Source organism: Bidens hawaiensis, unplaced genomic scaffold, assembly GCF_021521415.1.
Source record: "Bidens hawaiensis isolate Kalapana, Puna unplaced genomic scaffold, B.hawaiensis_p1.1 tig00000459_1, whole genome shotgun sequence".
Taxonomy (NCBI): domain Eukaryota; kingdom Viridiplantae; phylum Streptophyta; class Magnoliopsida; order Asterales; family Asteraceae; genus Bidens; species Bidens hawaiensis.
In genome coordinates this window covers 1,463,814-1,489,503 of record NW_027491031.1, presented here as the reverse complement: position 1 = coordinate 1,489,503, position 25,690 = coordinate 1,463,814, and the positions used below count along the sequence as shown (strand labels likewise).

General features: G+C 34.3%; 3 protein-coding genes and 1 pseudogene across 5 annotated transcripts; all 4 read right to left on the bottom strand.

Moving 5' to 3' along the window:
- Positions 1 to 98: 98 nt before the first annotated feature.
- LOC143630329 (uncharacterized) lies at positions 99 to 4,308 on the bottom strand. The gene is made up of 3 exons (XM_077099384.1): positions 1,833 to 4,308; positions 1,031 to 1,148; positions 99 to 545 (listed from the first exon to the last, which is right to left on the bottom strand). The coding sequence occupies exons 1-3, from the start codon at positions 3,351 to 3,353 to the stop codon at positions 304 to 306; spliced, it is 1,881 nt and encodes a 626-aa protein (XP_076955499.1). The 5' UTR covers positions 3,354 to 4,308; the 3' UTR covers positions 99 to 303.
- A 3,893-nt stretch (positions 4,309 to 8,201) lies between these two features.
- On the bottom strand, positions 8,202 to 10,352 carry LOC143629869 (pentatricopeptide repeat-containing protein At2g27610-like). Its single transcript, XM_077099023.1, has one exon. The coding sequence runs from the start codon at positions 10,350 to 10,352 to the stop codon at positions 8,274 to 8,276; it is 2,079 nt and encodes a 692-aa protein (XP_076955138.1). The 3' UTR covers positions 8,202 to 8,273.
- A 1,530-nt stretch (positions 10,353 to 11,882) lies between these two features.
- LOC143629858 (uncharacterized) lies at positions 11,883 to 16,917 on the bottom strand (annotated as a pseudogene). Its single transcript, XR_013153041.1, has 12 exons — positions 16,671 to 16,917; positions 15,216 to 15,326; positions 14,959 to 15,071; positions 14,730 to 14,852; positions 14,471 to 14,643; positions 14,300 to 14,375; positions 14,126 to 14,212; positions 13,501 to 13,554; positions 13,375 to 13,416; positions 12,990 to 13,068; positions 12,093 to 12,163; positions 11,883 to 12,020 (listed from the first exon to the last, which is right to left on the bottom strand). The product of XR_013153041.1 is annotated as an uncharacterized LOC143629858 (transcript).
- Positions 16,918 to 20,289: 3,372 nt separating this feature from the next.
- Positions 20,290 to 23,895, bottom strand: LOC143629841 (ACT domain-containing protein ACR12-like). 2 transcript variants are annotated; one of them, XM_077099004.1, is made up of 10 exons: positions 23,695 to 23,895; positions 22,041 to 22,095; positions 21,790 to 21,903; positions 21,598 to 21,692; positions 21,446 to 21,530; positions 21,296 to 21,355; positions 21,171 to 21,226; positions 20,971 to 21,076; positions 20,630 to 20,698; positions 20,290 to 20,480 (listed from the first exon to the last, which is right to left on the bottom strand). In XM_077099004.1, the coding sequence occupies exons 1-10, from the start codon at positions 23,862 to 23,864 to the stop codon at positions 20,418 to 20,420; spliced, it is 873 nt and encodes a 290-aa protein (XP_076955119.1). In that variant the 5' UTR covers positions 23,865 to 23,895; the 3' UTR covers positions 20,290 to 20,417. The 2 variants fall into 2 exon arrangements, with proteins under 2 accessions (XP_076955119.1, XP_076955124.1); XM_077099009.1 differs by having other exon boundaries at positions 21,790 to 21,897.
- Positions 23,896 to 25,690: the final 1,795 nt, after the last annotated feature.

Genomic DNA, 25,690 nt, shown 5'->3' with positions numbered 1-25,690 from the left:
CACACAAGTTATTTAATGCCCTCATAAGTGATAAGTTATAACCCATATTTCTGTATAAGTTTTAAAAGAAACTAAACTAAACCAAACCTCTGCTGCTTATACAGCATTAAGTTTTTCGTAACGTACCACGAGTGATGCAGAATGTACACGCATACAACTTATGTACAACAATTATATCACTAACGCAGCTAGCTTTCATCCAAAAGCTTCCAAAAACTAATTTAAAACAAACGGTATCCATCCGTGTTTTACTTATGACCACCTTTTTAATCGGTAAAATCAACATATCAACTAAAACCGAAGTTATTCACCGGTCAAAAAAAGTTCATCAATATTATCATCGTTGAATGTGGCTTGGGAATCTGTAATTTTCATCGCTATTGCCGCCTTGTAAGTCAGTATGTCTGCAACCTTCATCAACAGCTGAGCTCTTTCCCGCTTCATCACAGCCATTTGTTCCGCCCAGATAGCCGCCGCTTCGGTTTCTTCAACTTTGGTGGCGGTGTTCTCAGCCTCCACGGTTCTTGTGTTTTCAAATAATGCTGCTGCAAATATTCCGATGTCCAATTTAGTAATTTCACATACACCATATAAGAAGACAAACTGAGCATGTTCATGTTCATGTTCATTCAATCATTCGTTTACCTTTAACCGAACAAACGATCGAAAACATACAATTAAAAAACACGCGAGGTTTTCTTGTTCGTGTTCATTGTTCGTTACCAGTATAAGCGAACAGTTTGCGAACGTAAACGAGTGAACATAACTAAGCATAACTTCCCGCCGAACGGTTCGCAAACAGTTCACTGAACGTAAGGTTCGTTTACGTGGTTTGTTTACAAGCATATAGTATAAAATTGGTTTAGCGGTTTAAACAACCTTTTTTTCCTTCAAAATTAGCAGTTTGTATTAAATACACAACTACATACTCCAAAACTCAAACATCTCAAAAGGGCCAACTTGCTTCGATTATCGCGATTTGGTCGAATTCAACAGTTATTAACAACAATATTAATAAGTATATACACACCTTTCAAGAAAGTAAGTTCCTTTCCTCTTCCAGCTTGGGTCCCACGTTGTCTAAATGATCTCTTCTTGCGAAGAACCGATTTTAAATTTAGTGGCTCGTGTCTTTTTGGTTTGTAAAGCTGCAAACAAACATTCATCAGCCACATTGGTCAGATATGCACACTTCAACCATTAAAGTCAATACAAATGTAATAATCTCATGCTGACATGACACTAGTGATTATAACCATCTTTAACTGTATGCACTATGAGCGTAAAGCATATTAAATGATGACATGGCAGTTTTGACCCGTTTACTTACACATTATTATGATCTCCAAAATAATTTTATTACAAAAAACATATTAAAATTGAATAATTTTGTACAGCATATTTGATAAACCGTTTGTTTATAAGTATAAAAATTAAAAATAACCATTTCCAACCACCTAAAGTGTACCAAACTACCAATTAATACATATAAGTTACAAATATTTTTTACCCGAACCCGTTTTGACACGTCGCCCAACCCAACCGACCCACCCGTTCTTGCAGGCTTACTTATAACATTTTAAGTGATTTCATTCGATAAGAATAAGATAAATGGGCACTCAAATAAGATAAATTCCAAAATAACATATGAAACCTAATTCTTTTTTTTTAATCCAACTTCGAGACAAAAACTGGTGCAGGACAAGTCGACCCGTTTCAAACCAAAACAAAAATTTCTAGTTTTGACCCAAACCCACCCATTTTGCCACCTCTACTTCCATGCATAGAAATTACAAGTCACAAAATAATAATATTCATAGTATTTTTCTTACCTTAAACACCCAAACAAGAGCAGAATGTGTCTTCCGTTTAGCAATCCAATAACCATAAACACTTTTCAAAACATCTTTTGAAGCTAGACTCAAACAACGATCAACAACCATTGTAACATCAGAATAATCATCAGGATAGCAATAAACCCCTTTTTCAAAAGCATCAATTATTTTCTCAAAAACATCTTCATCAACCCTTGTATCACGGCCATCATTAAACTTACTTAACCACTCATCATCATCAGAATCCATGTCATAAACAGGAGCAATCTTCTTCAATGTTCTAGAAACTTCGTCACCTCGTGTACTGATATACAAATCAGGCATCTTGAAAGGTACAAACTTTTCATCTGCATACTCTGATACTATTTTCACTCGGGGCACGGGTATAATACTTGCTAAAGAACTCTGAACCGATACGGTTCTTTCAGAACATTCTCTGTACAATTCTTTGAAAATAAACCAATCTTGTCTATTTGGAAACTCGAGTCTCCAACTTTCATCACTGCTAGCCCAAATTATGGCAAGAGTGATTCGATTGCAAAAACACGGCCTCATCACGTTTAACGCATCAATACGAAACCTCTCAACCCCGTTTCGTTTAACTACAAGATTCCATTGATTTGGACCAACCATTTCCATTGTAATAACAGCTCCTAACTCTCGATGACCCCTGTCAGATTCTATCACTAATATACTCGCATTGCAGCTTGCAGAATCTATATTTTCTGTTAATTCCTTGAGTTCTTCTTTAAAACTAGCCTTCTGAATTGGCTTAGAAATTACAGGTTTTGAGCTTATTGGAAAGAAAGGAGCACTGGTGGACTTTGAATTTCCAAAACTTGAAGGGATTTTTAGTTTTCTTAATCTTAATGAGCTTCGTTTCTTTTGGATGGTATGGTTGACGGTAATACTGTTTCTTGGTGACAAACATGGTTGGATGGTAACACTGTTTCTTGGTGACAAACATGGTAAACCTAAACAAATTGGTCTAGTGACTGAAACCCTCGTTACCTTCTTTTTCTTGGATTTAGATTTTGAAGATAAGCGAGGCTTCGTGGTTGTAATATTTAGTTGCAAAACAGATGGAGGCCTAACTTCAGTGACAACGTTCTTTCCAGATTGCTTTCTCGAAAACTTTTTCCCAAATTTTTTATCTAAATCACTGCAATTGGTTGATTCAGTCCTAACTCTTTTCCTAGAGTAAACCAAACCCCAACGAGTATTGTCTGTTAAAGAATGATCATGCTCATCATCATCATCAACAAGCTTAATTGGACCGATTCCCCTTGTTTGCCTTAACTTAATCTCCTTCTGTGATTCTCCATCACCAATAAATTCAACACCACCGCCGCCGCCGCCATGATCAAGCATCTCAATCCAATCTCCTTCAGCATTTGCAGCAGCTAAAGGTGCTCTTCTCATATGTTTAAACACCTCTTCAGTAGTAAGACATCGTCTACCAGACCTCAAAACCCTCGCCCCGAAAACCCTAGTAGTCCTCATCTCCACCGACGGCATCAGCCCCGTTCTCACTCGCTTCCGACGAGCTCTCAAACCGCCTGACAACCGTCTGTTCCCAACTCTCTTCACTGTCTCAAATTTTTCAACACCAACCCGATCGACTCATAACCTAACCTTAATTCACCGACACCGACACCATCCATACTCTCTTCCGTTCATTCGTTCCTAATTCTTTTCACTATCTCAATATTTTCAACACCAAGTCGAACAACTCATAACCTAACCTTAATTCACCAACACTGACACCGTCCTTACTCCTTACTCTCTTCCAATCATTCGTTCCTAATTCTCCACTATCTCAATATTTTCAACACCAACTCGATCGACTCATAACCTGACCTTAATTCACCGACACCGACACCATCCTTACTCGCTTCCGATCTCAAACCGTCCGTTTTCTCAAAGTTTTCAACACCAACTCAATCGACTCATAACCTAATCTTAATTAACCGACACTGACACTCTTCCAATAATTTGTTACCAACTCTCTTCACTAATTTCCAACACCGAACGCTATCGAATTCATAACCTAACCTAATTCTCCAACAATTCTCTTAACAATAACTTACTAAATTACACGTCTACATCCACTTCTACGCATAAATTTCAACACTCAAAGCAACGTACTAAATCGTACGGTCATATCACTATATCAGATCCGAATTCATCTCAAATTCTCAACACCGATGATATCAATTCATAACCTAACCCTAATTCTCCAACAATAACTAAAAATTACACTTCTACGCATCAAAATCAATAAAATAAGATCGTACGGTCAAATCAGATCCGGAATCTTCTAGAAACAGAGTACTCCATACGTTATAACATGTGTGTGATATGCACGTACCTGTTGACGGCGGATTACGGCGGTGGACGAGGGAGTGTGTGGAGGCGGTTACGGTGGTGGCCGTTGGATCTGGAAATTGTTGTTGTTATTATTATTATTATTATTATTTTATTATTATTGAATTTAAAAATGGAAATAGAGTGAGAGCCTAGAAAGAGTGAGAGATTGAAATGAATGTTTGTTTTGAGTCCTTGTAATGTTATTTATTTACGAGACCGGTATTGACTCTGAAAATCCTGACCTCAAAAGTTTTAAATATTTGGTATTGGTATTAAATGTTCGGTTTGGTGTACCAGCACCGGTATTATGTGCAAAATTCTCGAAATATCGATACCGAAAACGCTCATACCTACTTATCATAACATGGCGGCTATCGATTGTGCCTCCTAATTTTGGTTTACTTCACACGTACGTATTTTAGTGTTTGATAAAAAAATATATATGGAAGGAAGGTTTTTAAAATCATTTATTTTTCTACTTGATGAAATCACCGATAGAAAGAATCTTGAAGCTGAAAGATCTTGTAACATTTGGTATCTCAGACAAACTGATTGTCTATTTTGCTCAAGGTTTTCACAAATTTTTTTGATTGGTCATGTGAGGACTTTTTAGCAAGTCACTTATCCTTAGATTATCCTATTTTAAGCATGCTCAATTATGAAGTTTTTATATCGTTTACGAACATTTGAGCATGCTCACAAATAAAAGTCCTTTTAACTTTGTATAAAAACTTAAAACAATGAAGGGTGAAATTGGTAATAAGTACAACCTTGAGGGGCTTGCATATATCCAAGATATTTTAAAGTCCATAGGATGATTCATGCGAAAACGTAGAGGCCAAGAAAACCAAGGGTATAAAAGTCATTCCACTTCAAAGATATCACAAGCTTCTAGTACCGAATAATGCCACTGCCACGTTACCCACTTATGGATTTCTATTTTAAGCCTATATAAGTTTGTACTTCTTATTACAAAATAGCTAATTTTATTATTTGTACATTTATCAATTGTCATTGTAAATTATTTTACATGTTTTTTTTTTATTTACGATTCTCATAAATGCTTTTAAACTAGGGAGATGAAACCTTCGTGTTGTAACAGATGTAAATTTCTTTAGTTTTGGTGTACTCATTATAGTAAATAAAAAAAAACAGTAAATATAGTTGTAAATAAATTACATATAACCTTTTTTTGAACGGCCAATTTATTAAATAACAAGGACTAACGAGTAGTTAGCCCTCAAAAAAGTAAACAACAAGAGTACATCACCACAAAATTTAGTTCTCACCTAGGTACAACATTAATCAAAATTAAACTTACACCAATCTTTCCATTCGAGCCCTACCATTTCCCCCCTATTCTTCACCTATAAGAACGAATTACGTTTGATGTCTTCTTTTAGCCTTCTTATTGATACTCGTGTTTCGTTGAACAATGTTTCGTTTCTCGCCTTCCACAAGCACCAACATGCCGTTAAGATGATCGATTGAATTGCTTTCTTCCTTCTATCAAAGGCTCGTATGTTTGCGTGCTCATTTAGGAGGTCTCTAACTGAAAAATTATATGTAACTAAAATGATATTGAAATGTGTTATTTTCAAAAAAATATTATATAATCGAAACCGGAACCACCAAACATGCGTGCGACGACAATACGAAACGAAACATAAAATCTAATACATATAACGTGTTGGGTTAATTGGTTACTAGTTAGTTAAATATGTAGTTAATTAAAAAATAATATTAAGAATAAAAAATCAAAACTAATTTGAATTTGGAAGGTCATATTTATATTGGATTTTTTTCTCTTTGTTTATATTGAGTTCATTTTGCTCTCTATGTTTATAATTGTCGTGTTGATAAATCCCGTGATTTAAGATTTTACCTCGTTTTTTATGAAGAAGATAGAGATGGATCGGTATGAGCCAAACGATCATAAACAAAAGTAGATACAAAGCTAAAATTCCAATCGAGACTTGCATTAAACAAAAAGATTACATACCTTTGCTCCACCCCGATAAACTCCCTCGGGTGGTACCACATGCATCAAATTCTTTGTACCGCCTACCTATGCGTCACACATGTAGTACCATAGGTTTCAAACTTATACCGATAAAGTTGGTTAGGGGTGTTCATCGGATCGGATAACGAATTATTCGGGTTATTTTCGGATTTGAAAATTTTTAGACCCTATCCGAAATCCGATCTGATCCGATCCAAATTATGAATATTTCTATCCGAATTCAATTCGGGTCGGATTCGGATAATATTATCCGAATAATCCGAAATAAAGCTAACATTTTTTTCTATTTTTTTTGTTTATAACATTTAATAGTCTAGAACCACAATAAACATACAAACCGGAAAATACGAATTACTCTTAACATAAATTTAAATTTTACAACTTCAAATAATAGTCTAAAATATATACCAAACCGGAAAATACCAATAAAAACATGTTTTTTATTCGGATTAATAGGATATCCGAATAATCCGAACAATCCGAATTTTTTAAAATTCCATATCCGAATCCGATCCGAATCCGAATTACTTATTCGGATATTCGGATTGATCCGATCCGAATATCCGAATAAGAATTCGGATCGGTTTATTTGGGTTTCGGTTTTGGTTCGGATTTCGGTTTTTTTTTTCGAATTTCGGATTTCTTGAACACCCCTAAAAAAGTTGGTTATTATTACTATTACTATTACTATTATTATTATTATTATTTATATAAATTGATAAGTTAATTCGCTTTTACAAAAAAATAAAGCGATATCCTGGTTAAGATAACATAGTCTGGTTAGAGTGAGACAATGAGAGTACGGACTCTGCAAATTGAAGACGCGTTCTAAATTCTTTTTAAGAAAAGTGAAATTAAATAGAAAGTTAACGGAAAATTGTAATTTTTATAAATTTTAAAAGAGATGAAACTTGTACCATATACTTGATTAGTTGATTTATTTATATATCTTTTAGATCCTTTTACATGTTCATACAATAATATTCTTTTTAGTGTCACTAATGTATTATATTATATTCTATAATTTCTGATAGGTGAATGCACGTATATGCATAATGCCATAATGGTGCGCATTAGTCCATTCTAAATTAACCAAGAGTTTTTGAATGTCTCTAAATATAACTTAATGGTTACAATTAGTAATTAAAATAATGATGATATATTATATACTATACTATACTAAAATCACATGCTGGTATGAACTGTATCTGCTGGCTCGGTTTTCAAGTCTAGCGGAAAATTTGAGCTCGAGCTCAGCTCATTTACAACCGCGCCAATTTCGAGCGAGCTTCGAACCAAGAGCTATTTCTTTCACAACTTCATTACAACTTTCTCTTTCTTTCAATTTTTGTAAGCCTATTAGTACTGTGAAACATTCTTTATCTATGTTACTCCAAGTGCATATCTCAGTCTTCAAATACTTGATCTCATTAGACTACATTTCGCATCAACACATAGCGGAAAAAACACAATGCACGCCACGATATTTTCAAAGTCAACTGCATGGGTATGCATGGTTCGTTTTGGGCAAAAAAAAGCATAACAAAAATCAAAATTTCTTTGAAAACCATCCCGTTTCCGTTTATTCGCTTTCCAGTTTGGGTTCAACTCAGTTTTGTTTTTTCGGGTTTTCAGTTTGGATTCAGCTCGGTTTCAATTTTTTCGGTTTTGCCATTTGAACTTAAAAAATTTTAACCGAAAAAATAATTTTGGCCAAAAGAAATAAAAATTATATTGCTCAATAGATACAACATGAGCGGTAGGATGCAAACTATTCAAGAGGGAAATACCTTACACTTACAACTTTATTTTATGTATTGTAAATAATTAAAAATGATGTATGCCAACATTGGCCGTCACCCACTGACTGGTCCCGCAACCAATATGAGAGAGGTAAATCAATTAACTAAGTGTCAACTAGTTACGTCTTTAAACTATTAATCATGGTTTAGCAAACAAATACCATAAAACCAATTAAACCGGCTCGTTAACGTAAATAAATCATCGCGCACCATAAATCTTTATATCCACCATCGCATACCCGTCTAGATTATACCATCGGGCACGTACCCTTCATCAAACAACTGCTCGGTCAAAACCTCAACCACCCGATCCCCTTCAAAACCCGCGTCTTGACCCGAACAAAACAAATTACTTCTATTCATCAATTCAATCCAACTATAACCACTTTCCTTTTTCAACACCTTTTCCTTCATAAGCTTCCTAATCTTCACTATCTCATCCCATTTTTTCGACTCTGCGTAAATATTCGACAACATGATATGCGCAGAAACGTCATCCCGATCAATACGAAGTATCTTTTCAGCCGCGTATTTCCCCAAATCATAATCTTTATTCTTTTTACAACCCGATAACAGACACCTCCACACGACCTTATCGGGCTCTTCACGAAAATCGTTTATAAACTCATATGCTAACTTTGTTAACCCTTTACGCGAAAACAAGTTAACCATACACGCTAAATGATCGGTTCTTGGTGTAATACCATAATCTTTAACCATAGAGTTAAAGTGAAACAACCCGTCTTCTAAAAGACCCGAATGCCCACAAGCCGATAACACACCAATAAACGTGATATCATTCGGTTTCACGCCGTGATCCAACATCATGTTATAAATCTTTAAAGCTTGTTCACCGTGCCCGTGATGAGCGTATCCAACAAGCATTGTGTTCCAAGAAACAATATTCTTGAAACTAAAGTTATCGAAAACAACACGAGCGTTTGATAACCGTCCGCATTTCGCATACATGTCGATTAAGGCACTACCAACCACGATGTTGGAGTCGACTTTTAACTTGATGATGCAACAATGTGTTTGTTTACCCCATTCAATCGCGGGCAGGTCGCCACATATGTTTAAAATGCTTGAATACGAGTAAAGGTTAAGTTCGAATCCGTTTGATAACATTACACGAAGATACTCGATTGCTTGTTCGTATAAACCCGAGCTTGTATGCCCTGAGATTAACGCGTTCCATGTGACAACATCGCGTTCATTCATTTCATTAAATATTTTCAAAGCTTCGGTAACACAACTCGATTTGAAGTAATAATCCATAATTGAGTTACCGATTATTGTAAACGATATGTAACCAAGTTTTATAACTAACGAGTGAAGTTGTTTCCCGAACTCGTTTGCATCGACTAACGCTCCAAAAACGGTTGCGAATGTTCGTTCGTTTGGTTTATTACTATTATAATTATTATCAGTCGACACATGTAGTTTAACGAAAAGATTAACGGCTTCTTTACATTTTCCATATTGAACATACCCACCGATTAACGCAGTCCACGCAGTTAAGTGAGGGTTTCTAGCCTCGTTAAAAACCAACCGAGCCGAGTCTAGGTGACCACATTTCGCATAAAGATTAACCAAACCAGTCACAACAAACTGATCCATCCGCGTTCCAGTTTTCACCGCAAACGAATGCACTTGCATACCGACTTCCACATCCTCTAACGCAGCAAACGCACCCAACACACTCGCACACGCAAACTCATTAACTTTCACCGCCGCTTTATGACATTTCGCAAAACCCCTCAACCCTTCAAGATTTTCACCACACTGACACGCACACGACACGAGCGACGTCCACGACACCTCGTTCGGGTCCAAAATCGAGTCGAAAACCGACAACGCGTAACCCAGCATCCCGCATTTCCCATACATATTAACCAAAGTATTCTCCACAAAACTATTCAACTTCTCCTCACACTTCAACATCCGAGCATGAACTTCTTTCCCAGTTCTTAAAAACCGTAAACTCGCACACGACGATAACGCGCTAACGTAAGTATAATAATTCGGGTCGAAACCGGTGCCCACCATTGATCTAAAACATGTCAAAGCCTCAGTTTCCATACCCATATGACAATAAGATGAAATTAAAGTTGTCCATGAGATAATGTTTCGTTGAGGCATTTTATCGAACACTTGGCGTGCATATTTAATACAGTTGATTTTACAGTACATTGTGATCAAGTGATTGTGGGTATAAATATCTGGGTATGTCCAAGATTTGATTAGCATGGCGTGTACTGCTTTGCCTTTGGAAGATGAAGGTGTGTTGGTGCATGATCTTATGAGATGTATGAAGTTCATTATGGTGGGTGTGACATTGGTGCTAGGTACTACTGGAGGTTGTGTTGTTCAGATTTGTTGGTGGTGAATTTCTTTTTATCTATACGCTAGTGATACAAACATGATTTTATGCCTGAAGGCACACGGGGGTATAACTCAGTTGGGTTCGGATTCGAACCTGAGACTTTACAGTATTTAGCACAAATCTTCATTTTCCTTCCAATGCCACTTGAGCTAAAGCTCATTAACTGAAAAACTTGTACGGTCATGTGTAGTGGGCGCCTTCAGCCCACAAAAACGCCCCAAAGCACCCCGGGTCCCCGGCACACCACTCCCCGGGGCGTTTTGGTCTGGTTTTGGGTTGAGGGCGTTTCCTACAAAGCGCCTCCCCCATTATTCATCCAACCAATCAGATTTTTTTCCCACAAACTTCAACAAGTCAAATATTTTATTTTTATTAAAAATAGAAAAAAAAACTAAAATAAACATTAATTGGGTAATGATTGAAGGGGCTCCATCCACAACACCCTTATATTGTAAAAAACCTCTAAGGTGACGTGATGCCATATGACACAAATGACAAAACGCCCCGATAATAGCTTCATGCACTAGACATGGCCAAAACTGTTAACAAATTATCATAACTCATCATGTTGATTCAAAAATTCTAGCTCTAGACTCCCTTTTGCGTATTAGTAGCGATGAGCAGGTGGAGACTGGATTGGTACCGAAATAGGTTACTGTTGGTATCGATTTTTTGCCAACTATTTGAGATTTTGGGATCGGTTCTGGTCAGTACTGGCATGGTATCAAACTCATTCTTACATATAAGTATTTACGGTTGTTTTCTTAAAAATATTCCAGACCTATAATATTCTTTTGGGTCACTATTTACCCAAATTTTCAATTTTATAAGTAACTAGGCTATATACCCGTGTGACAAACGGGATGAAACATTTTTTAAAAAATATTAAAAAATTATAATATTTGAAATTTTAAATACTGGCTTTATAACATAATCCATTTTAAACTAACACATTTGTAGGTAAACGAGGTCTTGTTCAAACCGATACGTAAAAACACAGGATGCAATGTTCTACATCAAAAAACCCGATGACACGTGGGTGCCATGTGGGCCCCGCCATCCCGGTGCCATTGGGATCACGATGCAGGATATAGCTACCCGAGGGGAAGCATCAAGAGTATAAAAAAGAAATTACAAACCAAGATAAAGCAGAACAAAGAAAAGTTTCTGTAGTTGGATGAATCGTTTATCCGACAATAGAAACTGTTCTCAACAAAAGCTTTTTTTACAACATTTATGATTTTATTAAACTGAAAGCGGATTTTTGATTATTTTTCAGATACTTCCGTCACCGATATCAAGAACCGATTTAGGAGAGTTTGGAGAAGAAGGCTAATGATTTATTGAATGATACATAAACACTCAGAAATGTTAACAGTTTTTTATGATTATATACATATATAATTTTTGCAAATATGTGTAACATTAAGATTATGTTTAAATTAGACAAAACTGTTCATATTGGAATATTGATACACTGAGCAAAACATTTAAAACCGCATTAATATCTTACGCGATTAAGATACTAGCGGTGCTTCTAAATTATCTTCGTCATCTTGTGGTGATTCCAGTTTTAACGAGCAGGCAAAGCATAACGAAATCACCTGAAAACAGTTGAATAAATTCCGTTAGAAAAATAGTTTTTGTGTCGGTTGGTGGCGGTCGAGTATGATTACCATGCATAAAGAGGCACAAATGATACTAAACCCTTTGCAGTAAAAAGGCGCGTTGGTAGACAAGAACCATGCTGCAACACAGGAAGTTAAAAGTCAAGTTAAGCAGGTTAGGTAACTGGTCAAAACTAGTAATTCTGGTATCGGTCGAGTTGGCCCGTTCAACTTTTTGGCCCAACATAATTTAAAAAGATTTTATTAATAGTTTTTGTCGCCAAATATGATTACCAAGAGAGTTTTTGCACGATTCGTTTAACCTTCTTTTTTTTATAAAGTTTTCGTGTGTAAATACAACTACAACAAAGAAATATTACTACAGCAAAGAAATAAAACTAACATTTAGTAGGTTGTACATGCTTACAAAATTCGCTACATATGGTTGCCAAAAAAATATTATTACAATAAATATATGACTTTGTGAATATAAAAAAAAATAGGTTGGAAGTATAGATGGTGACTTTCAACCCATTTTTATATAAATATTTTTTTGCTTGCTGAGTATGATCAAAAGACACTACTACAATATTAATATAAATTTATTAATATAAAATTTTAGTAGCTACAATATATTAACAATACACACTAGGTGAATTTCGACGTGTCACCTATTTGACCTATTTCACTATTTGTTAATAAATAAATAATTTTGGTGCTCTAAATATGATTACAGAAAAAAAATTACAAAAATAATCTAATTTTTTGAATATAAATATATTGTAGTTAGTATGTAATTATGTATCAACAAAATATTATGGGTTGTCTGTATAACCCTTTTTTTATAAATAGTTGGTGTGCCAAATATGATTAAACACACTATTACAATAATAATTAACCAGTTTATGTAAACTGTTTGAAATTAGCAAATACATATGACATCAAGACAGTGATAAAAAAACTCACTAGTCAAAGGAGTCATGGCTAATGGTGATAACAAGCTTGCTATTGATTGCACACCAGCAATAAAAGTCTGTGCTTTTCCCTGAAATTTAAAAAAAATTACATACAAAATGTATAAATTGTAGATATCCTTATATATGTTTTCGCCATTTCTGGGGCCCGTTATATATAATAAAATATAAATGGATTACATGAGTGGTCCTTGTGGTATGCCTATATACATTACTGAGGTTTTGGTCCATGATTTTGAGAAATAACGGTTTTAGACCACAAGTTGGCACAAATGTAACACATCTGGACCCTAAAATAGACCGACATTAACTTTTCTGTCATTTTTTAAATGACCAAAATACCCTTAACGATAATTAAGAGTAAAAAATTTACAGACCTGATCTGTTGATCTTGATCCTTTTGATATAACCGCATAAGTCTGTTTAAAAGATCAAGAGTCAATTATATTATATGTTTAATTAATAGCACTAGAAAATAACTAACTTTAATCAAGAAAACTTACAGACGGTTTAACCAGGATAAAAATGACCCCAAATGGTGCACTAAGATAAGGTACCTGTAAATGCATGAACTTGTTACAAACTCTTACTTAATACTTAATAGCATATCCGTCACACAAAAAAAAAGATGTAAAAAATTTGACTTTTTTCGCATTAAATACCTTTCTTTATCTTCAAAATTAACAAGTAATTTGGTATAAATCTTTGACTATGGTTAATTATATACGAAGTTTTCAAATAGAAATCTATGTCAAACTTGAACTTAGATATGACTATGTTTGACCCGTTCCAGTTTTAGTCAACGGGTCAAAACTGATGAAAGAATTATGAAGATAATTATCCAAGAAGCCCATGCAAAGCCATAAAGTAATGCCTGCAGGTAAAAAACAAATTAAAAAAATTATATATACTAAAATGGAATATTCGTTCAAATTTGTGTTTTAATTAAAAGTGGAATATATAAACTTACATAAGCTATTGATGCTAATAAGCCTGCACACAATATTATTTTCTCGCCAACTAATGGATTAGCAATAGGAAGCACCACCAACTAGAAACAAAAATTTATTGATTAGAATCCAAAAAATAAGTTTTAAAAAGTAATTTTATAAAAATAGAAGAACAAACCTGAGAAACAATTGAACCTACACCAACCATGCTTAGGATTTCTGAAAGTTGATTTTTATCAAAACCGAATGCTGCTTTTAGGTAATACTAAAGAGAGAAAAGAAAAGTTTTTATAAAATAAATGTAGCTTAAACTAAAGAAAACTCAAATTTACATAAATAAATTAAAACATACCAGTAGCACGATGCTAATGCCCGACATTCCCAATTCATAGAAGAAAGAAACGACCGAAATACTCCTCAAAGTTGGACTAAAATAAAAATTAAAAAACGCTCACGTTAGAATTAATTTGAAGGGAGCGCAAAATAGTAAATAGTACAAGGAAGAAACTTGAAATCCACATACGTGTTCAACACGATAGTTACAGCATACTTCATAGTTTTATAACGTTCTTGAACAACCGTGACTGCTTTATTCAGATAAGATGAATGTTGGTCAACCTTTGGAGTTAACTCAACCGTTTCAACCAGAAAGAATGCCATATAAACTGGACAGAAGATTAAGAGAGCTATTGAAAACTGAATCAAAACTAATTTTAATCAGAATCGTAAGGAATTTATTATGGTGTATTATGTTATATAATTAAAAATTAAGATAAGTGTACTTCAAAAATATACTCTTCGGGAAGAAAACGAGCTAGGAGATTTCCTACAACATGTGACGCAGAAAACAGGCCGGTTATCCAACTAAACACGGCTGCTCGTTTTCTATTATCAACAATATCTGCCTGCAAAAATAATAATAATGATAATAATAATAATAATGATGTTGATCATTACATAAAACTATCTTTAACGCTCTAAGAGAAAGTAAAATTAAATGACATGTCTTACCACATAAGCAACAGCAATGCAGAAAATACTTCCTTGACTAATAATATATGAAACTGTGCGAAGAACATAATAAGCATACACAAATGCTCTTGATTCACTGATGGCCAACAGAGCTGAAAGTGAAAGATTAAATAAAAACCGAAACAGCACTTGTGAGTACTTAAATGTTGTTAAAATAACTTATGTTGACCCAATATGATTTCTTTCAAGTACGGTTTTACATAATAGGAAACTGATTATATAAAAAAAATACTTACTGAATGGAACTATAGTTGTGGAAAGCGTTACAAGAAGAAGCGGTTACGTCCATACTCGTCTGAAAGCTGGCCTAGAACTGGAAGCATGATCATCTTGAATATTCCTACAATCTAATACACAAATACAAAAACATTGAAATAAAAATGATATGAACATGCTCAATAAAGTTATTAATATTGTAACTTTAGGGTTTGTTTGTATTTAGCCCATGAGCACAAATAAAGTTTTTGGTTTCTTTCATGTATATATTATCCATTCATTGTAATTGATTCAGCTAAAATGTAAGTACATTTTTACATAAGAAATGGATCAAATGCCAGATTCATACAGTAGAATATATTAACATATTATTTTCTTTAAAAAGAATACAGGGGATGACTTTTGAGATCAAACATGCTCATTTTCAGCTTGAAAACAAGCTGAGACAAGTCCTAAAAGATATGTAATGACAACAAGCCGAGACAAGTCCAACATTGTCTAAGCTCGATTTCGGCTTGTATAACTTACAGAGAGCTCGGATTGTTCCGAGCTCTATTTCTAGCTTGAGCTTGGCTTGTGAGTAGTTTTTAAGCTCAAGTTTGGCTCATTTAACTTACAAAGACCTGGTGCTCAAACTCGGCTCGCTTACTTACAAAGAGCTCAAGCCTGGCTCGTTTTGAACTGTATTTCTAAAGCTCCAGCTCAGCTTGTATATTATTTACTAACTATTTTTAATTATAACATCATATATAACAATAACTATTAAATATATGATAATAAATAAATTAAATAAAAACTATATAATAGCAGATTCAAGCTCCAGCTCGGCTTATTTAATAGACTGTTACTTACAGAGAGCTCGAACTCTATTTCTAAAGTCCGAGCTCGACTTGTGAGTAGTTTTTCAAGCTCAAGCTAGGCTCGTTTAGCTCAGGCTCGAGTTCGGCTTGTGAATAGCTTCCAAGTGCGAGCTCGGCTCGTATATTATTTACCACCTATTTTTATATTTATATATATTTTTTATTATAATATTATATATAACAGTAATTACTAAATAAATTAAATAAAAACTATATAAATAACACACTCATTTAGCTCCCAAACCAAAGTAGGAGCGTAAACAACCCGAGCCAAGCCTGAACTCGTCCCGTTTTGAGCTCAGCCCGTGAGTAGTTTTTCAATCTAGCTCGGCTTGTATATTAATTATTAACTATTTTTATATTTATATATAATATCTGATTATAATTTCATATACAAGGCTGTAAACGAACCAAACATTCGGCAAACTGTTCATGAACTGTTAGGCGTTCATTTACTAAATACATGCACGAACATGAACACAAAATTTAATTCAATTAACTAAATAAACTATTTAAATTATTTTTCTCATCACATAGTTTTTATTTTAATTAATTTAATATACATTTATTTAATAACAACATCAGGCTCGTTTAGTTTCGCGAACCGACACGTACAGTTTGTTGGAGGCCGTTGAGATAAATAGCTTCAGAACACGTGTTTTCACCAGGACAAAGAGCTTCAGTGGTGACGTCAACAAGTACGGAAACAGTCATCTCTTCAGCAATCCAATGGAAACAGAGTGGAAACAATAAGTGAGCCAATGGTTTAAGCTCCAGTGCACCATCCCACCATCTTCCCATCGTTTGGTTTAATTAGAATTTAGAATTTGTGTGTGTTTTGATTGGTTGTGAAGTGCAGGTAAGGTGTTTGATGACATGCTTCAATGAGTTTTAGTTTTGTGTAATTGTGTTTGTGTTTACTAACGTATGGAAGTAATAATAATATTATTTTATTGGTTTGAATAAATGAATGATGGATGGACAATTTTTGCCATGGGGTTGGCCTTCATATCAATTAAATGTGATAGTGATTTGTAGAAGAAAAAAGAGTGGAGAAAAAAAATTGAATTTAATAGAATTACGGAATATTGATTTTAAATAATGTGGTAACCTAATTACAAGAAAGTCGTCTTTCTAAATAAATAATAATAATATCAGTTATTTTTATTAATAAATAACAGTTCCAGCTTTATATTTGACCGGCTATAGTCTCAACTAAAGGTATCTTTGTTGAGACACTTAGATGTCCATTGTTAAGATCTTTTGAGTGTTATTCAAACAATAAAAATCATCTTTGTATCTTTTACTCACATGACTACAAGCACTAATTCTCTCTCAACGGTTATTCTCTCTTAAAGATCACTCCAGATCGATTTGGGGTTTTAGGGTTCTTTAATTTGTTAGTTTGGTGTTTTAGGGTTCAGATGAAAGTAGCCATGGCTGACACTAAATAAACACGTGTATGCCGTGTAATTGTGCCACGTCATAAACAAACTAACGAAGTTAGTCATCTGTTAGTCGCGGACTGTTATAAACAAATACACATTTAGCTGGGACTACCGATCTACCATAAGCCAATTGTTAAGTTAGGAATGTTATTTACCAATATAAAATAATTGAAATTATTTAAAATCGAAATTTATAGAATTAGTAATTTAGATTATGTGTTGTGAGGGCGTTCAGCAAGTAGTCACATAGGCACAATAACACCCCGCACTCCATGTCGAGGCTTTAAACGGGGTGTTACGGAGGATGGGAGCCGACATTTAACGAGTCATTTCTCCTATTTTTGTGGGCCTTAAACTATTCTCTTCTTTTATCTACTTCTCAATTATTTCCTCCACCTCACAAACACCCTCATAACTAGCTAATTAACGATGATTAACACACAAATCCCACGTTAAACGTGCACCTAGGGCCATAAGGTTGTGTGTGAGGCTAACTAGTATGTGCTAGTTAAAGCGTCACGTCACAACGCCCATATGATTTTTATTTGTTACATAAGATCGAGGTGATAAATGTGTAAATGTTGTTCCAAGTTAAAAAAGAAGCTAATGGAACAACTCTTAAACCTATAAAAAACGTTAAAACAACATTAACTTGTAAAAGTTGGACCAAAACGTAAACCTTATAAATAACTAAGTAAAAACAGTAAAGAAGATTATTCAAGAAGGGTGGATATGGCTACAAGTTTATATGTATTGATAGATAAATTGTAGACAAGGACACAAGGTGTTTGTAGAAATGATTGGGTAATAATTTTTATTTTTATCTTTTTGTCACTTGGCATTTATTAGGTTGAATGACGGATGGACAAATTTTGGCATGAGTTAGGCCTTCATACATGGGTTGAATGCGATAGGTTTATCTATAATAATCTATAATAATACAACCTATTTATGATACTTGTGGTTTATATTATTGTTTATAGTGGCTATCAAGAACTGTCTATTCATACTTTAAAAAGCTACATCATTTTCATTACAACACTAGAACGCTCATGTTTATAGACCAAGGTTAAAAAATCTATTAAGTATTTATAAAATACCAATATATCTTAAAAATAAAAATATAAGTAACAAAGCATCCCTACTCCTATTCAAAATCCACCACCAACAATTAAGAGGCATAGTTATGAGATCTATACATACAAGATCATAAAATTGCGTAAAATGAACTGACCAGAGTTAGAAACCTAGAAACCGGGTTTAAATTTATATTACGTTAGAGCATTATTACGAAACTATAATTGTTTGTTGCTACTGTTGGATTTTGATATGATATTAATTTGGCAGTCAAAAATGGTTAGACACTTTCTTTTCATGGTTTGGTTAGATGAGGAAAGTCATCTCATCAATCAAATGATGTTTTTTCCCTATTAATGTAACAATCATTATATTTAACACGTTCTCTTGTTCCTCCAAAACTCCAAAGTTAAAACTCATTATTTTTTTCCATGCGTATGTGTATGAATTTATTTATGGTGCATAGGGTTGTTCACGAGCCAAGCCGAACCGAGCGAAGGCTTGCTCGTTGCTTGGCTCGTTTACAACCGAACCGAACCGAAAAACTGAAATTCGAACCGAGCGAACACCGAATAAGCCAAAATCGATTCGAGCATTTTTTTAATTAAACATCGAACGATTTTCAAGCATTAATTATTTCTTTTTCACTCTAAAAATTTCATTAAGAAACAAGTTTGAATACTATAAATAATATATTTTGTAAACAAATAGTACGTGGTTTTTAGACAAATGTGTAATAGGTTGTAGATTTTTAGGAGAAAGACGATTGAAGTGAAATATAATGAACATGTAAACAAACTTTTAGTATCCTGAAATCTTGAATCGAATATGAAACTTTAAAATTGATGGAATTGGAAAATTTTAAAAGGGTTTAAAAATTTGTATACTTATAATTTATGTTGGTCGCTATATATTTATATATTTGTCCATATATAATTATATATAAAATAAATAAATAAATATTCGAGCCAACCCGAACCGAACCAAGCATACATTTGCTCGTTGTTTGGCTCGTTTACAAACCGAACGAGCAGAGCGGCTCGTTTACAATCGAGCAAAAAAAAAAGCAAACATTTTCTAAGCAATTTTCAAACGAGCGTTGAACGAGTTCGAGCGATGAGCGATTTAGACGACCTAGATTCACGTACATAACAATGACATCATCATACCCATCATCTTTGAATTTGATAATTGAGATACTATTAGGGGCGTTCACTCTTGACACAAAACTACCATTTTGGGGAGTGGTGTTCGTAATTCAAGAACACATAAAAAAACACTTGATGTATGTTCAATAGAGGCTAGACCAATGACATACAAATAAAAATAAGAATGAATATGTACACCTAAGCTTAGTATATGCTAAAAACATCTCTCAAAACCAGGTCGTTTTGGTTGGTTTACATCACACCTAATTTTACTCTCCACATCAAAATTTATTTCGTTTACGTCTCTCTTTTCGACGCATCTTGCTAGTGTGACAGTCAACATAACTTTTCAAGCATATGATAGTATGGTACATTATGCTCGAATAGCATGACGAGTAAACCAAGGAAAAGTGTTTTCTAGGTATTTTACTAAAATGGCACAGTTTTGAACATCTGAGCTTATGCTTAGGTGTGTGACAACACCATATTCACTTTTCCCTTGATAGTTACACGGTAATCAAATATTAATCTGCAAATTTTAACGATTCCACAATTAGGATATAAAAGTCAAATGTAATCTGCGTGTTTCAATTCCGAGAGTTTAAGCATTCATTATTTTGAAATATATAAAAAGGAAAGCACATGGACTTAGAAGAACAAGGCACATGGAATTTAATTAAAATGCTTCCTTAGTAACTGTCTTCACCTGTTTCCGACTTCCGAAAGTAGAAACGTAGGCAATTCGTCAACACCTGCACATTTACACAAGTAAACAACAAAATAATAACAAAAACAAACTTATGCTAACATATGTCTGGATCGGGCTCAATGTTGGGCTTAGACCTGGATGAGGTCCAGCCCATAAGAGTAAAAACGAATAATAACGAAATGATTCGGTTACCTGAGACATAGATTCGTTTAAAGCTTGCCCTCCATAGCTAACATGGAATTTATCTTTGGCAACCAAACCCTGTACCATACAGAAGTAGAAGCATGTGAAATAAATTAAAAATTAGCCAAAATAGAAGCGGGTCAAACGGGTTGAAGGTCAACCACAGTCTATTTTTAAAGCATAAAACAACCTACTAATTTTTTAATTCAAAATTAACATTATTAATATCTTAACCAAAAATGGATTGATTATTTTTACTAAATTTTAAAAATAGGAAAAAAGTTTTGCGGGTCAATCTGATCCGTCCCGGCCCGTTTGACCCACCCAATGAAAAGGAGAAAATAACATACTTCAGTATCAATTTCAGCTGATTCAACGGTAAGATTGATATCTGCCATTATCTTGATTATTTCCAAGAGCAATCCAGGTCTATCTTCTGTCTCTATGCACAGCAAGCTAAAGTCAACCAAGATACGATAAGTCAACGCATTAGAAACTTATCAATTTAAATTTAAATCAATATTATAATATACATTTGTTGCTAGCTAACCTCCTTTTAGGCCCGTCATTTTTCACATGTATATGAGTTGGAATATCGACATTAGCCTGCCATTAAAACAAAAACTTCAATTGCCATGATAACACACAGCTTCGGATTTGTTAATAAAATTATACCTTCTTGACTGGAGCTTGTATTCCAAAAGCTTCTCCCATTGCAAGTCGTGCGCTAGACTCCTTTTAAACAAAATAAATGTGTATATTAACTAACTAGATAAATAATAACTAATTAATTCATGAAAAAGGGCATAAGTTGTATATATATACAGGATGGTACTTCAAGAGGTTGTTTATGATGGTCAATCTGATTCTCTCCAGGAGATCTGGATCTTCAACTTTACGCCCCGTTGATCTATAATATTCACAAAATTGAGCAGAAATTGTTTATGAGGATGAAAATAACTATGAAGTACACTCACAATAGAGTAATGAAAAACTTTGTTTGGGTGCCTGATCCTTCAGTAGTGACAGTTCCTTTTGCTACATCCAAGCCTAGATCCTTCAATGATTTCATCTGCACCAGTAATATTACTCAACTTAATGTATCGATAAAAGCTATAATGATTAATCACGTCAAGACATTAATGATTAATAAGTTGGTTGTTACTTACTGTATCAATGAGAGCACCAAGACGGTCACCGAAGCTGAGTTGGACAATAGTTGCAGATGGATCGGAATTTTGATCGATTAAAACAATCGGGGTAGGAATATCAGCATCCTGTTCCTGATAAAAATTTTTGAATGAGATACAGTGTACGACAACAAAAGGTATAGATGATAAAATATTTATGAATACAAAATCAATCTTATTAAAAGGTATTCACTGTATTTAGTATTGTCGATATGAACAGTAGAACTGACCAGCGAGCTTATACCCAACGCGTCCACACCATCAATGGAAGCTTTAACAATATTCCTGAATAACAGTACGATTAGTACGTAACATATTCACCAAACATAATACACAATTCAATTAAACAAGATCTGATTTACCAACTCCTTTTTGTCCAATGTAATTCGAGTTGTAACAGAGCACTAGTTGAACTAACAAAATACTGATAACAATAACTTAGTCTCGAAGATCAAAACTATATCCTATTTCCCAAAAGTGATAAAGGTATATGATAAACAAGGATCAAATGCAGACTGAAATATACTTATTATCTGAAAATGAGACAAAACTCAAGCATAGATGATACCTATTGATTCATTACCATTAACAATGTTCTAGCCTTCTAGAAGAAACTATCTAGGTCAATTAGTTTAGAGCTTGTTTCACCTCTTGCACCTTGATTTTGTCTAGATTATAACAGTTTCTGGCAGATACCGTTCTACTTCACAGAACAAATGAAAACCTAGTTAACTACTTCACATGATTGTTCTGATTCAGTCGATGATCGAAACATCATAACAATCAAAATCTCAGAAAGATCAATTAACGAAAAACTATTTATGTTTCGAATTCATAACTAATCTTACTCGCTAACAAAGTGTGACAATCTACTACCATAACAGTGTTCTAGATCGTAAAATCAGAATTATCAAACGAAAACACATCGTCAAAATTTCACTATCCTGATTAGGTCAAATTGATTATACTAATCGTTTCACCTCTCGCACCTGGATTTCGTCTAGATTATAACAATTTCTAGCAGAAACCGTCCTACTTCACATGATAATCCTAAAGCCTAGTTGACTAGTCAACAATTGCACCGGATCATCAATCGATTAAACTACATGATTTTTCTAAGTCAGTCGATGATCGATACATCACATCAATCAAAATCTCCGAAGATCAATCAACGAAACAACGCATAAACTTTACTTATTCAAATATTATACTAACTAGCTAACAAATGAGATGATCCACTACCAAAACTAAATTATCGAACAAAATCACATTGTCAAATTTCACAATCCACTACTATAACCGTTGCACCTCTCGCACCTTACTTGATTTCGTCTAGATGATCACAGTTTCATGTGATGCAGAAACCGTTCTACTTCACAGAACAATCTGAAAACCTAGTTGACTAGTCAACAATCAATTACACTACATGATCAAAACATCACATCAATCAAAATCTCCAAAAATAACATCCTATTCACCTTTCTAATTCAAATATTAAACCTACTTGCTAGCAAAATGAGACGATCTACTACCGAAAACAATATTATCGGACGAAAACACATTATCAAACTTCACGATCCTGCTTAGGTCAAATAGTTTGTCTAGATTATAACAATTCTAGCAGAAACCGTTCTACTTCACAGAATAATCCTAAAAACCTAATTAGCTAGTTAACAATCGGACCTAATCATCAGTCGATTAAACTACATAATTATTCTAATTCAGTCGATAATCAATATAGTTTATAATCTATATAATAATCCTAAATATAATCAACTAGTCAACACTCGCACCGGATCATCAATCAATCAATTACACTACACGCTTCTTCTACAGTTCTAATTCAATCGATATTAAAAATTAAATATTAAATAATAAACTTACTTATTAACAAAATATGAGGATCCACGTGGACTGAAACAGAACGTTAGGTACGGCGAATACGACTTGTACGGAGCGAGTTGGTTAATAATATTAGAAGACGAATAACCGAATCCGGAGAGTTTGATCAGAGAGTTAACACGGACGGAGGATACGACGGCGGCAGTGGCCATGGGGTGTACGGAGTGGTTGAGTTTCCGGCAATGTGAGTTGTTTGAAATGAAATGAATGCACGGAGTGACGTAAGCGTTCGAATATTGTACACCCTAGGTGGGCCCCATGGTAGGAAGTTAGGACCCATGTCACGTCATGGTGCACTTTGTTTTAGTAAAATATTCATCAGTTTCAATTATTTCGTGTTTGTATCTATATAAATATTTAATCATGTCATAATTGTATCCCCCTCAAACGTTAAAAGGTTATAAAAATAATATAACTTATTTTTTTAACAGCCAACGAATCTTTTAAATGAACTAATTGCTAGGAATATACTCGTCTTTTGATTTGGGAAAACCCTCACCTAGGGCCTCGTCCGAAGGCATGATAGTGTGGTGAGATAAAACTCGTTCAGTTCAAGATTCAACTAGTAAACGACACATACTCGCCTAATATCTTATCATTACTCTGGTACTGCTGAAACTAAGTGCTAGGGACAAGAATCGAACATGAATCATATGAAACAACAACTTTCTCCCTTATCACTCATTCACTCCACCATCATCTCATTGTTGATATAACTTATCACCGACATATATTTTAAATATACACTAATGAAATTTGGAAGTTGTAGGTGGATTTCATCCGACGTTCCTCATTCATCTTATGAAATTATGAGAAAAATAGCATTAAATGTGTTACATGATCATGTTAGAGTATTTGGTTCTGTTTAGAGCATTCTCAATCCGTTCTCTAAAATAATGTGAGAGAGGTTTATAAATTATATGGTATGGTTCTGAGCGGTAGTGAGTAGAGCAGAGGGAAAATGTTATATGAGAAAGTTAAATTTAGGGATTTACTTTTTTTTAATACTTTTTGAAAGTGATTGTGAATAGAAGAGAGAAAATATAATGATAAATGTATAAAATGTATTATTTAATTAATGAAAGAGAAAATACAGTTATTTTTATTGTAATTATATGATATATATGAATATACGGTAAGGAATGAGCCGAGAATGCTCTTAATCCTTATGGTGGTTTTGAAATTCAATAAATTTCTTTGTAACCAACATTTCTTTACCAAGACATGTTACCACCACAATGAAGCTTTTGTAACCATCGTTTCTTTGTATGAACAATAAATTAACGCGTAAAACGATTGACATTGAAATTCGGATGGCATTCGTCTTATACGACCATCTATAATTAGGGCTCACGGACCTCCTCTCTCCTCCACATCATCTAGTTTCCCCCTCACCACAGACGCCATCTTGGATACAATCGAGGCCAGCGTGTCGTTAACTAGTATGTCATCAGTGAAACTAGCACAGTAAGATATCAATGTCAGTAGCTTAAAATATGCATGTTCAAAACGGTTTGGGACTAGGAACCGGAACCGGTTCCTAACCGGTTCCTATATTCAAAATCCCCTTTTAAACCGGTTCCAGGCTCGAACCGGTTAGGGAACCGAACCGGTTCTCCCACCCTCGGACCCCTAACCTATCTAACCGGTTCTTACCGGTTCCTAACCCGGTTCCTGTACCGTAACCGGTTCCAACCGGTTACAGTGTAAAATTTTTTTTTTTTTTTTTCGTTTTTCGTTTGCGATTTGGATTCTAAACTACGATTCGTATTTGTATAACATGAAAAATAAAAAAAACAATTAGCTTCTTGAATCACAAACTTCGCCATACGATCTTGAACTCGATCAATTTGGTATGTAAATATTCCGCCTTCACTATCCATTTGCGTTTGTTGCGAATCGACGTTCTTTTTAAACGCCTTGCAATACGGTTTTTCGATGTGTTTCTTCAAATTTGAATTCGAAAGTGGGTTTAAAT

What these genes read in the sequence shown, in the direction of transcription:
- LOC143630329 (XM_077099384.1), bottom strand. Translation starts at nt 3,353, where the DNA reads ATGCCGTCGGTGGAGATGAGGACTACTAGGGTTTTCGGGGCGAGGGTT. An exon ending in CTCTTGTTTGGGTGTTTAAG is followed by an intron (nt 1,149 to 1,832) that starts GTAAGAAAAATA and finishes GTTTGTTTGCAG; the next exon opens with CTTTACAAACCAAAAAGACA. An exon ending in GGAACTTACTTTCTTGAAAG is followed by an intron (nt 546 to 1,030) that starts GTGTGTATATAC and finishes GAATATTTGCAG; the next exon opens with CAGCATTATTTGAAAACACA.
- LOC143629869 (XM_077099023.1), bottom strand. Translation starts at nt 10,352, where the DNA reads ATGAACTTCATACATCTCATAAGATCATGCACCAACACACCTTCATCT.
- LOC143629841 (XM_077099004.1), bottom strand. Translation starts at nt 23,864, where the DNA reads ATGGCCACTGCCGCCGTCGTATCCTCCGTCCGTGTTAACTCTCTGATC. An exon ending in TCCTCATATTTTGTTAATAA is followed by an intron (nt 22,096 to 23,694) that starts GTAAGTTTATTA and finishes ACTGTTATTCAG; the next exon opens with GAATATTGTTAAAGCTTCCA. An exon ending in CAGCTGAAATTGATACTGAA is followed by an intron (nt 20,699 to 20,970) that starts GTATGTTATTTT and finishes TGTATGGTACAG; the next exon opens with GGTTTGGTTGCCAAAGATAA.